Raw genomic sequence first — 15,130 nt, forward strand, 5'->3', positions numbered from 1 at the left:
TAGGGACACAAGTACAGAAATATCTGTCTGCTTGGGTCCCCAGCTTGTGTCCACAAGCAGTTAGTTGACCAGGAAGTTTTTGTTTTATTTATTTATTTTTGGTACTGGGGATTGAACCCAGGGTGCTTAACCACCAAGCCACATCCCCAGCCCTTTTTTATATTTTATTTAAAGACAGTGTCTCCCCAAGTTGCTAAGTGCCTCACTAATCTGCTGAGGTCCTTTTGCCTTTTGCCCCAGACTGCACAACAGAAGTGATCTTTTTGGCTTTGAACTCGCCGTCCTCCTACCTGAGCCTCCCGAGTTGCTGGGATCACAGGCATGCGGGAAGTTGACCTCATTAGAAGACCCTCTCCATGCTCTTTTGTTTTGGCCCTGACCCTGACTTCCTCACTCACCATCTTGCCCTGGCTGCCTTTGCCCTTCCCCCTATGGGGAGCACTAGGAAGATGGCCACTGAGAAGCCCACGTTACTCTACATAAATCCTAACATTCTGTTGGTAAATTCTGCATAAATGAACTACTGTGGTCTCATGTTGCACATCTGGCCTCCTCTAGCTCTCCCTCAGCTTCCATTTGGGCACTTTCTTAGACCTTCTCAGTGCAGCCCCCAACTGGGGCAGCTCCCAGCCTCCCTCAATTCTGCCTACTTCGGGCTGAATCTCATTGGGTCCCCACATTTGGCCTCTTCCCAGGTCTGGCACCAGCAGTTTTCTTATGTTCCCACCTCACCCCTAGACAGCCGACCACCCTTTCACTGCAAGCCCAGCCCTTGACCTCAAGCTCCTCTGTCTCACTCCACCCTCTTCCTTTTGTCTCCTCTAAGGCCACCTGTCCTTCAAATTGGTTCCCATAACCCCCTCCAGACTCAGCTACCTCCCAGTAATTCTCTCTCCCAGGCCCGTGCTTCTAAACATCATGGAACAAAGCAGACTTCCAGAGCTAGCCAAGGTCACGATCAAATCTATTTATACTCTTCCCCCAGCTGTGTCCCTGAGGGACTTTCTCCCCTCTCTTATCCTGAGAGCTTTCCCTACAAAATATACTCACTTTCATCTCAGTGACACTGTGGGCCTTGGGAACTTGAACAGGCTTCTCTGGCTGAGAAACTAGGGAGTCTGCCAAAAGTGACCCTGCCCCATGTTCCCTGGGGAGGGGGCCCTGAGTCAGAGCCTTGAAGAGCAGAGGAAGAAGCAGCAGTCAAGCAAGTGTGCCACTCTCTCGGTGTTAAGGAGGCCCCAGCTAAGGGGTTGACCTTTGCTCTCTGCCCCTTTCCTCTCCCAGTTGGCCTCACCCTTGGCATTGCTGCCCTGCCAGGCTCAAATGGAGCAGGGGAAGATCCTGAGATGCAGCCAGGCCCAGGATGCCCAGTTACCAAGATTCCTTTCACCCAGAGACCCCTCCAATCCCCAAAAAGCAAACAGGGCAAGCAACCCCCAGGACACAGGGTACCCATCAGCTTCCCTGTCTCACTGCCCACCCAAGCCTCCGTGCTCCACGCTCACCACCCACCACTGCACACCACCTGAGAACCAGCAGCAGCAGGAGCACCAGGGCTGGGCCGGGGAGGGGAGCCCAGCCCTCACTGCAGCCCCACCACCTCAGTGATCAGCGGGGCCTGCACCATGAGCTCCTCGTAGCGGTTGAGGAACAGTCGGAATCGAGCCAAGTACGAGTCCTCATGGTATGGCAGCTGCTTCTCGTGGAGGAACCGGGACACCACAGGCTTCACCTGTTGGAAGATGGCAGGAGGAGGGGCTGTGAGCAGGGACTGCCGCAGCCTGTCCATCCCAGGAGCTGTCTCCTCTTCCTAGCCCCGGCTCCCATCTGCCTTGTCCAGAATGCTCAGGGCAGGGAGGGCGGGGCGTTGGCTGAGGGCTGAGGTGTTGGAAAACTCCTGCCTCTCTGAACTTTACTCGCAGGCAAGGGAAGGAGGATTTCTCCCCCAAATCTTCCCTTGAGGTCCCAACCATGCAACAGCCCCTCTTGGCACAGGGAAATGAAAAGCATGGCTCCCTTTGCCAAGCACCTGCTTGGTGTCAAGTATTTCAGGTCTGTTTCTTCAGTCCATCCTCAAGTCCTGTAGGTAAGCAGTTTCATCCCATTTTACAGATGGGGAAGCTGAGGCTCAATTAACTTGTCCAGAGTCCCATTGCTGGTAAGAAACCCAGGTGTCTCTGACCTACAACCCATGTTGCTGCTTGTCAGTTAGGGTGCCCCTCCTGGGTGACTTCTGACCAGGCCAGTTGGGGAACCCAGGGTTCAGCTGAACCCTAGAGGTTACCACTACCCACCACCAGCCAGGCATGTCCTCCCAGCCCCTCCAGCCCAGCCCTCGTCTACCTTCAGACACATGTTGTCAGAGAGCTTGGGGAACAGGTGGTGTTCTACATGGCAACTGATGAGCGAGTGGCCAAACGCCCAGTCCAACACCGGCAGCCGGGGCAGGTTGAGAACCCCCAGGGTCATCATGTGGATCCGTTGGGGCTTCTTGTCCCGGGAGAACATGGGCAGCCCTATGTGCTGTGACAGACATGTGGTCATGTCCTGGGGTGGGGCCTGGACCTCCCCCTTGCCTCAGGTGTCCTCACCAAGCACTCAGAGGCCCAGTGTGCTCTGCCCCTCAAGTCCTAACCCAGAAGGACCTGGTGGAGGCAGGAGGGGGTGGGGCTCCGGCCCAGCTCTGATGCCAATCCAATCTGGGCCCTGAGCTGAGTCTCTCCCATCTCTGGGCCTCCTCCCATCTGGACAACGAGAGGCCTGGCTTGGGACCTCTGCACCCTTGGTACTTGAAAGCCTGAGACTGCCCACATGGCACCGTGCCTTCGCCTCGTCCTGGAGAGACCTTCCCTGTTCTCTTCACCAGTCAAAACCCCACTCATTGTTCAAGTTCAAGTCTGTGCATCCTCTTGTGCCTTTTCCTTCACTGAGTACGTGCAGGTACCTCCTTTTTCAGGCACGGTCCTGGGAACTTGGAGGGGAGCAGAAACCTCCATTTGAGAAGGACAAGCAGATGGGACACAGTTATGGGAGTAAGTAATTGATGGCAGTTGTACTGAGTGCCAGGTGAGTGTACAGGGAACTCCAACCTGCAGTCTCCACTGATGGGGATGCAGGGAGACACCCCAGTGGAAATGCACCAGAACTGAATGCGGAGTCCCCAGCCTCCCACCAAGACTCCCATCTCCAGTTCCCTCCTCTGCCTGCCTCGTGGCATTGACAGGGACCCTCGCTTCACCTCACATGGAAATCCACCTGCAGATGAGGCAGGGCAGCTGGCTGAGGGCAAGCAAACTCTTCACCTAAAACTCAAGCCACCGAGAGGGGACCCCAGAAAGGGGCTGCTTCCTCTTGTGCCCTCCCTCTCCCAGCCTGAGTCACCTCCCTGGAGAGTGCTCCCCATAACTCCCCAGTGCCAGGGGTGGGGAGGCCTCACCTGGAAGATGTTGACGTGGAGGAAGGGGTGGGCCAGCAGGGCCCTGATGAGCAGCATGCAGGCCATGGCCGAGCTGGGGCTCCTGAAGCCGGACACGTTCAGGAGCAGCCAGTACTGAGAGTAAAGGCCCAGGGAAATCAGGCCCAGCGTCCGCAGAGCTATCCGCAGCTCTACCTTCCACAGCCGCTCTGCCAGAGGGCAAGACAGGGAATGAGGGCAGGCGAGGTTTGGAGTCCTCACCAGCTGACTTCCTGGTGGCCAAGGGGGGTGGCCTGAGTGTTCATCCATTGTTTGGATGAGGAAGGGAGCCACTAATCAACATGACCAACTTAAGGCCACCATCCCCCTGTTCCTTCTACCCCGTGGTGTGCTCCCGTGATGCCAACTATTACGATGATCAGTGTGCATCTACAAAGCTCTGGCTGTGGCCTCATTATGCTTTCACACCATCCTTGAGGAACCCGAGGCTCAGAGAAGTCAGGTTGTCTGCGCAAGTTCACCAGCCAGTAGGTGGCAGACCTAGAGTTGGACACGTGTCCTGCTGTCCGGTTGTCTGGCTCAGAAAGTCTAGCAGAGACCAAAACGTCTGAACCCAAGGCTTCTGGCTTCCACCAAGCCAGGAGGGAAAGGAAGGAAGTGGGACAGGCCTCTGCAGGGCACTTAGACCCAGGCCATCAAGGTACTCACCAAGAGCCACCAGCGGGGTGATGATGGGGATGAGGAAGGGCACGAGGAACATGTAGACGTAGCGGTTGAGGCAAGGCAGCTTCCACGTGCTGGAGTCCCCCAAACCCACCACGTTGGTGTAGCCGTGGTGCATGTTGACGTGGCTGAACTTCCCGAACTCCGCAGTGAAGGCCGTGCACACCTAGAGGAGGAGCCAGAGAGCACACCAATTTGTGTTAGGCGCGGCTGAGTGGGGTGAGACCTGGGGGAACCTCGAGAACGCCCCTACCCTCCTCAAACCCTGTAATTCCAGGGCCTTCCTCTCTGCACCCCAAGCTGATTAGCCTGGATCATCAACTCTCAGGTACAGGTGACCCAAAACGACATCATCCTCTTGATGTGGCTCTGTAAAGAATCTGGGGACAGAGAGGTCAGGCTCCTAGACGGCCACTCTGCTGTGACCACCACCCAGACAACCTCCAGAGTCTCAGAGGTGGGCAAAGTGGGCAGCCATGGCAATTCTCTTGCCTGTGTTTATCTCGCAGCCACCTGCTCCTTCGTGACATCACTTTGCATTCTGAGCCCACAGCAGCAAGGACAGGGGTGTAGGAGTGGCGTGGGGTCAAAGGAGGCACCTCCAGAGCAGCACAATGTGAGGTGGGGTGCCTCAAGTGGAGGCTGAGTTAGCTTCTCCCTAGAGGTGACTTCTGGCGTGGGTTCTGGATGGGATTCAACCACGGGGAGCAGCATGCAAGCCCCAACTCCAGCTCCAACAGTCTTTCTAAATGCAAAAGAGGTGCTAGTGGTGGTGTTTCTTATGTAGATATATGCAAATGAGTATGCAGATATATGCCTCTTCCAATATTTTATCCCGACCAGAAGATTTTGCTGATTTCATTGAAGACACTGCCTGCCTGTTTCCAGGAGAACGTGAAGGGTTTCCCAATACCACTGTGTGGGCTGGTCAAAGACAGACAACTGAACACATCGTACCTTGCTCAGTGTTCTGTACTTCACATACCCCTAACCTAGGGTCAGCTGCGCTCTTCCCCACAACACACACAAGAAAACCGAGGTAGAGAGAGGCCACACAACCCCAAGTCATACAGCTGAGGTGGCAGAGAGGGGATTTGGACCCTGAAGTCCAGTTTCAACCAAGATAAGCTGCTCTGGAGATGAGGTGCTCACCGCAATCAACCCAAAGCCTGGCTCTGGGTCCAGGCAGCAGAGGCAGAAGCCGGAGAAAGATAAGGAAAATGAGCAGCCTTTCATCTGGAACGAAACTGAAGCCGAAACGTAGCCAGAAGCCCTATCTAAAGGACACCGTGGGGCATGTATGCAGTTTTACAGAAGACACAGGCAGATAAGGTCGAACCAGCAATACCTGTTGGGTCCCTGTGAAGGAGAGGACCCCAAGGTGAGGGAGTCCCCAGCAACAGGATGGGCACCTTGCTCAAGTGACGCCATGCACCAGGGGCAGGTCTGCCTCTCTGCTTCTGTAACCTCACCAAGGACAGATTCTGCAGGAGGCTGCAGAGGGCAGGCGGTCACTCAAGTAACAGTGTCTTTCAGTCCCGCTGGTCTCAGTGGGGCCCGCCTACTCCTAGGCCTCACCCAGGGGGTCGCACAGCTGGTTTAAGTTCCTTGGTCAGGAAAGGTCAGCTGCACTCAGCTGCCTTCCTGGTGACAGTTGATCTTCTTCCCGGCACCAGCTCCCTGTCTCCCGGTAGAACAGTAGCTGACCACACTTTGAGTGGCATTGCCACAATGGCCTGGAGCCTGATCCAGACTGAGCATCTTGAGAATGCCACCCTCAGGGCCCTCAGCCACATGCCCAGGCCTGCAGATGCAGGGGAGACAGGTGACAGCGAGGTGCCTGACATGTGATTTGTGACTCAGCACACACTTCAGAGCTGATGAATGATTTTGCCTTTTGATGTGAATAAAAACAGCTTTGAGGCTATTTCCATAACAGTGGACTTCTCACTCCGACTCAGATGCTTCCTCCTGAGAGGGAGAGAAAGGGGTGAGCTGGGGTAGCCAGGGAAGATGGACACCGTGCACCTCAATCTGTCTGCCATTCACTGGGGGCACGGGCAAACAACTACATCCTGCTGAGTTAGTTGGAAAATGAGCTGTTTTCATGCTATAAAGGGTCATTTAAATGTCTTGCCCAAGAGGATTCCACATCCAGACCCAAGAAAGTTCCAGAAGCCTCAAGTTTGGTGCTTCCACTTCTTTCTTTTTTTTTTTTAATAATTTTTTTAAAAAATTTTAGTTGTAGTTGGACACAATACCTTTATTTTATTTACTTATTTTTATGTGGTACTGAGGATCAAGCCCAGCACCTCGCTACCACTGAGCCACAACCCCAACCCTACTTTTTTTTTTTTTTTTTTGAGACAGGGTCTCACCAAGTTGCTGAGGCTGGCCTCAAATTTGTGGTCCTCCTGCCTCAGCCTTCTGAGTTGCTAGAATTTCAGGTGTGGTCACCACACCCAACTGGTGCTGCTTCTTGATATCAACCACCACCCTCTTTGTCCCTAGGAAGTCTTAAGAGCTCCCCTCTGAAGCATGCAGGCTCTGAAAGGCCAGAATGTTCAGAGGGCTAATGTCAGTTTAATTCCTCTTGACATCTTCAGCTAAACTTAGGGGGCACCAAAACTCTCCTTTATTTACCTTTCATACAGTTGTTTGTTCCCTTAAGCATCCTCACCCCTGACCAGTGCTGTGCACCATGCTAGAACACCAGGGTCAAGACCTGGAAGGGGAGAGAACCCTGATGGGCTCGTTCCAACCACAGCAAGCCCAGGGCCGTCAGGACAAGTACTCAAGGGGCTCTCCTCGGTGGCCCTCATCACTGATCCTCTGTCCTTCCAGGAGTGGCATGACTATGCATGTCAATCCTGCTGGGGAGCTACCCTGAGGACTCATGCTAGGGGACCTGTATTTCACTAAATAGGGCTGTCACATGCAGCAATTGAAAATGTGAATCTGAACTTCGGATAAACACCCATGTGTGTGACATTTGGGATATACATGTACAAAAAATACTGGTTACTTACCCGAAATTCAAATTTATCCTAGCATCCTGTGTTTGATCTGATAAACCCACTGCTGAGGCCCACAGACTCCCAGAGGCCCCTACCCCTCTGAAGCCACCTGAGAAGGAGCTGCTGCTCCCCTGGGAATCAGCAAGAGGGTCTGCAGGGAAGAATGGGAGCTGGACAGACCACAGCCCAGAGCCCCTCCAGTCTGAGGCAAGCTGCCCCTGCAACTTCCCACCACCCCTTTCTCATCCTGCCTATGTCTGAAAGACTCATGCTGACCACCAAGTCAGTGCCCACCATCTGCTCTTCATGTCTGAGTCCGTCTCAGGAGTGGCTCACTGCTGGAAACCTGGCCTTCACCCTTGACTCTTCCTCCTCCTCCTCCTCCACCTTCCTCCTCCCCCATCCCAGCCAAGCAACCCCCTCCTGCACCCCCTCCTGCACCCCCTCCTGCACCCCCTCCTGCACCTCCTCCTGCACCCCCTCCTGCACCCCCTCCTGCACCTCCTCCTGCACCCCCTCCTGCACCCCCTCCTGCACCTCCTCCTGCACCCCCTCCTGCACCTCCTCCTGCACCCCCTCCTGCACCTCCTCCTGCACCCCCTCCTGCACCTCCTCCTGCACCTCCTCCTGCACCTCCTCCTGCACCTCCTCCTGCACCCCCTCCTGCACCTCCTCCTGCACCTCCTCCTGCACCCCCTCCTGCACCTCCTCCTGCACCTCCTCCTGCACCCCCTCCTGCACCTCCTCCTGCACCTCCTCCTGCACCCCCTCCTGCACCCCAGCCTCACCTTGCCATTCCTCATCATCTCTCTGCTGGCCTGTACCAACACCCTCCAGCCCTCACTGCCTCATCTACCTCGAACCCAGTACAGTGACAGTCACAACCCAGCTTTGATTATGCCGTAATTTTATAATTATGTTTTTAAATTCTGTAAGGTACTATTTACTTAACAAATAAACCATAGAGGTCAGTCACTGTGGCACATACCTGTAATCCCAGTTACTAGGGAGGCTGAGGAAAGAAGATCACGAGTTTAAGTTGCCTCAGCAACTTAGGGGCTGGGATGTGCCTCAATGGTCGAGTACCCCTGGGTTCAATCCTCAGTACTGCAAAAGGTGGGGGGGGGCTGGGATGTAGCTCAGAGGTAGAGCATCAGTGGGTTCAATCTCAAGTACAAACAAACAAACAAACAAATAAATAAAGAGGGAAATATCAGAGGTCACAAAAAAGACTGGCAACTTCCATCTCCCATCATTTCCCAAGAGGAAAATGGGGCAGCCATGGAATGTGAGAGGAAGACTTATCCCTGCACCTTTAAAATTCTGAATTCTAGAATCATGTTAGCTATTCACAAAATCAATTAAATCAGTTTTTAAACTACTAATGGAGACAACTAGCTTTGGTCACAGGACAAAGTCCCAGATGCTCTGCCTGGCACGTGGGCCTCCTTGACCTCTTTTCTCCAAGATCCCCACTAGATTCTAGTGACCCCAGATTTCTGTGGGTCCCTCAAGCACTGTGCTATTTCTCATACCCATCCCTGGTCCCTGTATCAGCTTTGTCTGAAATCACCATCTGGCTTCTGAGGCCAGCTGGTGTCTCTTCGGGAAATTCCCTAGGGTTCTGAGCTTCTGCCCTCTGACGCTTGGGGCTGGGCCATGTTTTCTTGTGGGCCTGTCCTTGCTTTGTATGATGTTTACAAGCACCCGCGGCCTCGGCCACACATTCTTATGCTCACACACGTCCACACACCCGGTCATGACTGTCAGAAGCATCTCCAGATGTTGCCCAGCATCCCTACCACGCTCCCCCCAGTGCAGAGGGTCCTCACAGCACCCCTGGCACTTTCAACACAATCTGCTGCTCCTCCTGCTTGAATGTCAGCTGCACCACATATCAGCTGTGCAGCCCTGAGCAAGGGACTTACCATCCCAGGTAAGTGTCCCCTAACGTCCAAAGTAAGGGTGCGAATAGCTCTGACTTCTTGGAAAGGCATGACTGTTAAATGAGATGATTCAGACAAGAACACAGCAAGCAGTGAGCGAGTGTCAGCTGTATCATCGGGGCTCTCACTGGGTTGAGCACTTAGGGAACTGGAGGTCTTACTCACCTTGGTCCCTGGCACCTAGCAGAGCATGGCCGGGGATGGACACTCAGATCCAGGGTGCCATCGCAGGCTGCTGCAGCTGCTCCAGAGCCCTGCTGTCTGTCTCCCCCAGCCTCCTGTCTCAGACTTCTTCTTCTTCTCCTTCTCCTTCTTTTTTTTTTGTTTGTTTGTTTTGTTTGTAACTGGGAATTGAACCCAGGGGCTCTTTACCACTGAGATATGTTCCAAACATTTTTATTTTTTATTTTGAGGCAGAGCCTCACTAAGTGCTGAGGTTGGCCTCCAACTTTTGATCCTCCAGCCTCTGCCTCCTGAGTTACTGGGAACATAAGTGTGCATCACCGTGCTGGGCCTCAGGCTTCTTAAGGAAGCCACGCCAAGGTCGTTAAGAGTGCATTTTGAGAAGCTACATGTGATAAGATGGCCTAGAACTAACACACACACACACACACACACACACACACACACACACACTGTACCAATGACAGCTTCCTCGGTTTCACCATCAAATGACACTTATATAAATATAACCCTGGGGGAAACGACTCTATAATAATTTTTAAAATAAAAAGTTTATATAAAAATTGTATTTTGTACTGAAGATCCGTGTTGGCCCTCTAATTTTTTTTTAATTTTTAATTTTTAAAAATTTTTTGTTGTAGATGGACAGAATGCCTTTATTTATTTATTTATTTATTTATTTATTTTCATTTTTATGTGGTGCTGAGGATTGAACCCAGTGCCTCACACATGCTAGGCAAGTTGTCTGCCACTGAGATATAGCCCCAGCCCCCCACCAAGTGAATTTTAAAAAATAAAACAATAAGAAGTCATAGTGGAGGCTGGGGTGTGGCTCAGTGGCAGAGTGAGTGCCCAGCATGTGTGAGACCGAGGTTCCATCTCCAGCACCAAGAAAAAATAGCCCAGTTGCTCCTCCTCAAACAGGAGTCCTTGGGGCTCGGATGGAGACCATGTCTAGGCTGGGAGTTCTCAGCGGTTCTCACCATCACAAGGGACCTGCAGACGGTGACAGGCATTCTCCTGTGTGACACTCCTCCCTGCAGGGCACAGTCTGCTGTGCAGGGCTCCCTGTGGACCAGCTGTGACTCCATCCCGAAGCACAAAGCCAACTTTACAAGGAGGATTTGAAGCTGAGACACAATAAAGAGCTTAGTAACTGGTCCGGCCTGTTCCCTCCCACTCAGGGGGGCATCCTGGATTATTGAACAACTTGTAGGAGAGTCCCTAAAACCCTCTGGTTTCAGGAGTTAATCCAGTCCTTTGGACTGAAGTCATGGCAGCCTGCTCACCCCACCTTGCCCCCACCCCCTGACAGCCAACTGAGTGTGGTACCCTCTCTGGCAGTCCCAGTGGCATAACCCAGGGCAGGGAGAGCCAGGTGCTGTGCTGGGTGAGGCCAGGGCTGGAGAATGGGCTATGCTACTAGGAGGGATGAGGAATTTTCCCAGGTGAGCCAGAGAGAGGTCTTCTGGGGGAGCTCACCTGGCATGGGAATTGGAGTAGAAGCCCCCATTCCTCCAGCCTGCTTCCCCACTCCCCAGGGGGGTCATAGAGGTCCTGGTTCCACCCGGGTTAGGGGTGGTCAATCCTGAGGCAACCACAGCAAAAGCTGGTGCTCAGCAAAGCCAGTGGTGCTTGGCGGATGCCTGAGGTGGCAGAATTTGCAGGAACCTGGGCCAAGATTCCCTACAGTCATGGTGCCTCCCGAAGGTCAAAGTCCGGGAAGAACATGGGCCCCATCAGTAAAAGGATGACAGGGAAGAGACACAGGTATGCAGGAGAAGTGACAGTCAGGGATCCAGGAAAGGTCCCGGATATCCTCTGAGGTCCCAGACCTCCAGAGCTTGTCCTCTGTGCCATGCAACCCAGTCCCCAACACAGTGCGAGCCCTGCAAGCTGTGAGTGAGCAAAATCAAAACAAGGAGTGGAACAAACCCCTTCCCTTGCAGCTGATCACCTCTCCCCGCCAGGGGGAGAGACAGGTCAGGACCTGGCCCTGGTCGAGGCCTGGGTGGGCTCTCTGCAGCCACCTGCCTGCTTCAGGAAGGAGGCCAGGCCTTCCCTCCAGCTGACTCCAGGAGGAACTAACACTGGCTGCTGGACCAAGCCAACTTGCCCAAGCTCAGGGCAGCCCAGTGGGCTGGGATTCCAACCAAGGCTCGAGGCTGCAAAGGATGTGCCCCTAACCCTGGCCCCCTGCCTGGCCATAAGACCAGCAACCTTTCTGAGGACTGCTGTGGCCTCACCATGTCAGCTAGAAGGTCTGATCCATCCCTCCCCTGCACAGGGACTGGACCTTCCCCAGGGGGTAGCCAGAGCCACACCCTGGGGTCCGAAAATCTCCGTTACTGACTCCACCTCATCCCCATGACTTGAGAGCCCGAGTGCAAGTCACTGTGCCTTGCCTGGTGGTCCATCACAGCGAATCAGCCAGTGCCACACGCTGAGTGGGTAGCCAAGCCTTCCCTCTCCAGCATTGAGGGGACATAGGCTGTGACCCTCCAGGGCATAACCTTCTGTCAATCAGCTTTTCCAGGGACCTTGACCCCAAGTGAATTGCATGGTCATGGTCCACAAATATTGATGGAAGTCCTGCCAAGAGCTCAGTCAGGCCTGAACAGACAAAAGGCAAAGATGATGCTACTGGTCTGGGGCTCCTGGGGACAAGACGGTGGACAGCAAGCAGAACCCAGCCCCAGGGCTGCCTGGCTCCCGAACAGCTCTCCAGTGGGACAGTGTCCTTGGCTCCTGGCTTTACTCATATGACAGCCTGAGGCCCTGGGAAGTCAGGGTCAGGAGTTCTCATGTTTTAGTGCATATCAGGGTCACTGAGGCTTCTCCAACTCGTCTGGACCTCCCGGTCACCTAGCTATTCACTCAAGTGTGAGAACCCTGAGGCCAAATCTGTACAAGAAGTCCCTTGCTGTCTGCTCCAGTCCACAGACCACAAAAACTGCTCACCCTCAGCCGCCTCCAGGTTCCTGGCACTCAGTGCAGCTTTGAAAACTCAAAACAGCCAATCCTACCCCTTGGGTCCCGGCACTGTGACACTGCCGTGTCGCAACACAGCCAACATTGCCCCTGCCTCCTTTGGCAGGTTACAAACTCAGTGAGGCTCTGAGCCAGACCCCAGGGTCCAGTCTTGCCTTGAGTCTGGCTGAGACCACATCCAGGGGTCCGTGAAAAGGGAAACATTTTGAAATTGACCTTGAGGATGGGGAACCTGTGGATTCCTCTTGACCTCAGCCTTTCAGAAAACGTGCTGGTGGGAAGAGGAGGGGGAAAAACAAGGGATAGAGAAAGCCAGGTGAGAAATGTCCCCTCCACTCAGTGGGTGAAATTAGAAGACCTATGTGTGTGTCATATAAAGTTTTATAAGAGTACATGACTTTATAAAAAGTTAATGATTGAGTTAAAGGTCATGGCAACCAGTCCCTGCCAGAAAAGGACTCCTTCTGTTACGAGCTTCCTGATTTATTCATAAAGGACCTGAGTGGTTAGGGGAGGGTTCCCCTGGAAGCAAAGACAGTACAAGTTTGGGAGAGGCTCTGGAGAGGCTGCTGGAAGCCCCATTGTGAGAGGACAGTCTGTCCACCTTTGCCTTCCTGGGCTGGCCCCCAGGTAAGAAGGCAGAACAGTGAGGAGATGGAAGACAGGGGAGCCAGAGTCAGGAGAGAGGAGGATCCATCAGAGACGTGGAGGAACAGGGAGCCTCTCAGGATGGCTCAGCCTTGCCCAGGAGTCAGCAGGGCACAATCTAGTTCCACAAACTGGAACGCCCCTACCCCTTCTGTGTGGGTCACATTTTAAACTCTGATTGCAAAACCCAGAGGCTCTAGTGATTGCAGCCATGGGCCAAGACAGTCACAAAACTGGACTTGCCAGCCACAGGTGTCCTCATAGGAGGAAGAAGCCCTGGTCATACTTGGCCTGGTGCTGCAGAGAGGTGAGTGAACATCCTCAGGAGAAAGAAAGGTGCCCAGGCCAAGTTCACTGTCATAGCTAGACACTCAGATGTGCATCACACAGTTCTCTACCCACCAGGTGCAAACTCCCTTTTGAGGGCTCGGAAACCTGTGCATGGCTGTGCACACATGCACACACACACACACACACACACACACACACACACACACATGCCTGTACACATCTGCATGCTTGCACCAAGTGAGACTGCTTGCCTGGTGACAGCAGCCCTCCCCTGTCCAAGGCTCACCTCTACAAAGAAGAGCAACCAGATCTTGCTCCAGCGTTTGGACTTGGTGAGGGCACCATGAGTGGCCAGGTGGCTGCCCTTGACAGTGAGCGTGGAGTGGCACATGCCCAAGATGGTGATGCCAATGGCAAAGACCAGGACATTCTCAGAGGACAGGCACAGGAACCCTGCACAGAGGAGGGGACAAGGGAACAGGGTCTTCCTCCAGTTCCTGAAGATCTGGGCCTAAATACTCCACCCCAGAATCCCTGGCCACAGGGGGCCCAGCCCTGGGGCTGCCACAGACAGGAGTGAGGCAGGACCTTCCATGACCTGAGGGGGATGGATTGGCTCTCCCTACAGGATTTGGAATGAAATAGAGCCCCAAGATCTTGCCAAGGAAACTTCAGGGGTCCTGAATCTGCTGAGGTTTCCCTGCTGAGCTCTCAAACAGAGCAGAGATGGGGGTCAGGTAGCACAGAGTTCCAGACCATGAGAGCTCCAGGGAACCCTCCAAGCGCTCTCCCCACTCCTCTCACCCATTCCCTGGTGTCCCCAGTAGAACATTCTTCCCTTTTGCATGGCCACCTCTTCCCTCCCCACCCCTCCCTGACTCCTCTCCACTTTTCCCTCCACCACGTTCAAGCTATCAGACTTTCTCCCACCTCTGAGTCCAGTTCCTCTGGAGTCATAGGACAGGACACTCTAAGCCACACTTTGGGGCTTAAAGTGTGACCCACAGGTCCGACTTCCCCTCCCCACTGCAGGCCAGCTGCAGCACCGCCTGCAAGCACAACCATCCTCCGCCGCAACCTACCCCCACCCGCAGCCCGTCCCTGTCCCTCTGTCCCGACCCCGTGTCCCTCACCGGCTGGCAAGGCGAGGAGGCTGAGTGCGAGGATGGCACAATCCACGCCGTGGAGCTCCCACCAGGAACTTGCCCTCACCACGTCCTGTACCAGCCCCTCCAGCTCACCCAGCAGCGCCTCGGCCCCGCCATCCCCCTTGGACGCGCCGCGCGCCAGCTCCATGGGCTCCCTGGGCGCGCCAGGTCGGGGACGCTAGGGGAGGACGGGAGGACTTGGGCGTGTGCGCTGCAGCACAGGCGAGGCGGGAGCACGGGCGGGGGCGGGCTGGGGCGGAGTCACCCGCGGAACCGGGGACACCCACAGCCCCCAGGGTCGGAGTGTGGGCACTCCAGCGCCTCCTGGCGCGCGTAATGGAGACCCGGCCCGGCCAATGCGGCACCAGAACGGCCTCGGGAGGAGCCCAGGTGATGCGCCGGCTGGGGAGGTGACCCTGCAGCGAGAACCAGCCTGGGGTAGAGGGGGGCAGGGCTGGGGGAGGGCAGAGACCTCAGTGGAGACTCCCGAATGCCTTCCCTGACCACCGGTCTCAACTCCCTCCCTTTCTTGGTGTTTGGTGCCCAGAAGGTGAAGATTTCTCTTAATCGCACTTAACAGCCCACCCCACCCCCACAGGACAGGGGTCTTTGTCTTCCTTCCTGTGTCTGCCAACAGGGGATGCTGGATGCCAAAGGGCTTTCCTTGCCTACGCTTTGGCTCCAGCGGCATCTCCAGAAGCTGGAACAGTGATTAGCGCATAAATATTTATGAATTTGTGAAGTAGAAAGTACAAGGACTCCCTCCTC

General features: G+C 54.5%; 1 protein-coding gene across 2 annotated transcripts; it reads right to left on the reverse strand.

Annotated features, from left to right (window-relative positions):
• Positions 1-504: 504 nt before the first annotated feature.
• On the reverse strand, positions 505-14,548 carry FADS6 (fatty acid desaturase 6). 2 transcript variants are annotated; one of them, XM_081271830.1, is made up of 6 exons: positions 14,348-14,548; positions 13,501-13,667; positions 4,124-4,304; positions 3,437-3,624; positions 2,344-2,523; positions 505-1,732 (listed from the first exon to the last, which is right to left on the reverse strand). In XM_081271830.1, the coding sequence occupies exons 1-6, from the start codon at positions 14,508-14,510 to the stop codon at positions 1,583-1,585; spliced, it is 1,029 nt and encodes a 342-aa protein (XP_081127956.1). In that variant the 5' UTR covers positions 14,511-14,548; the 3' UTR covers positions 505-1,582. The 2 variants fall into 2 exon arrangements, with proteins under 2 accessions (XP_081127956.1, XP_081127957.1); XM_081271831.1 differs by lacking the exon at positions 2,344-2,523.
• Between the last annotated feature and the right edge of the window lie 582 nt (positions 14,549-15,130).

The sequence above is a fragment of the Spermophilus citellus genome (genome assembly GCF_964194105.1).
Source record: "Spermophilus citellus genome assembly, chromosome: 17".
Classification (NCBI taxonomy): Eukaryota; Metazoa; Chordata; class Mammalia; order Rodentia; family Sciuridae; genus Spermophilus; species Spermophilus citellus.

What these genes read in the sequence shown, in the direction of transcription:
- FADS6 (XM_081271830.1), bottom strand. Translation starts at nt 14,510, where the DNA reads ATGGAGCTGGCGCGCGGCGCGTCCAAGGGGGATGGCGGGGCCGAGGCG. An exon ending in GGTTGCTCTTCTTTGTAGAG is followed by an intron (nt 4,305 to 13,500) that starts GTGAGCCTTGGA and finishes CTCCTCCTCTAG; the next exon opens with GTGTGCACGGCCTTCACTGC. An exon ending in CTGACAACATGTGTCTGAAG is followed by an intron (nt 1,733 to 2,343) that starts GTAGACGAGGGC and finishes ATCTTCCAACAG; the next exon opens with GTGAAGCCTGTGGTGTCCCG.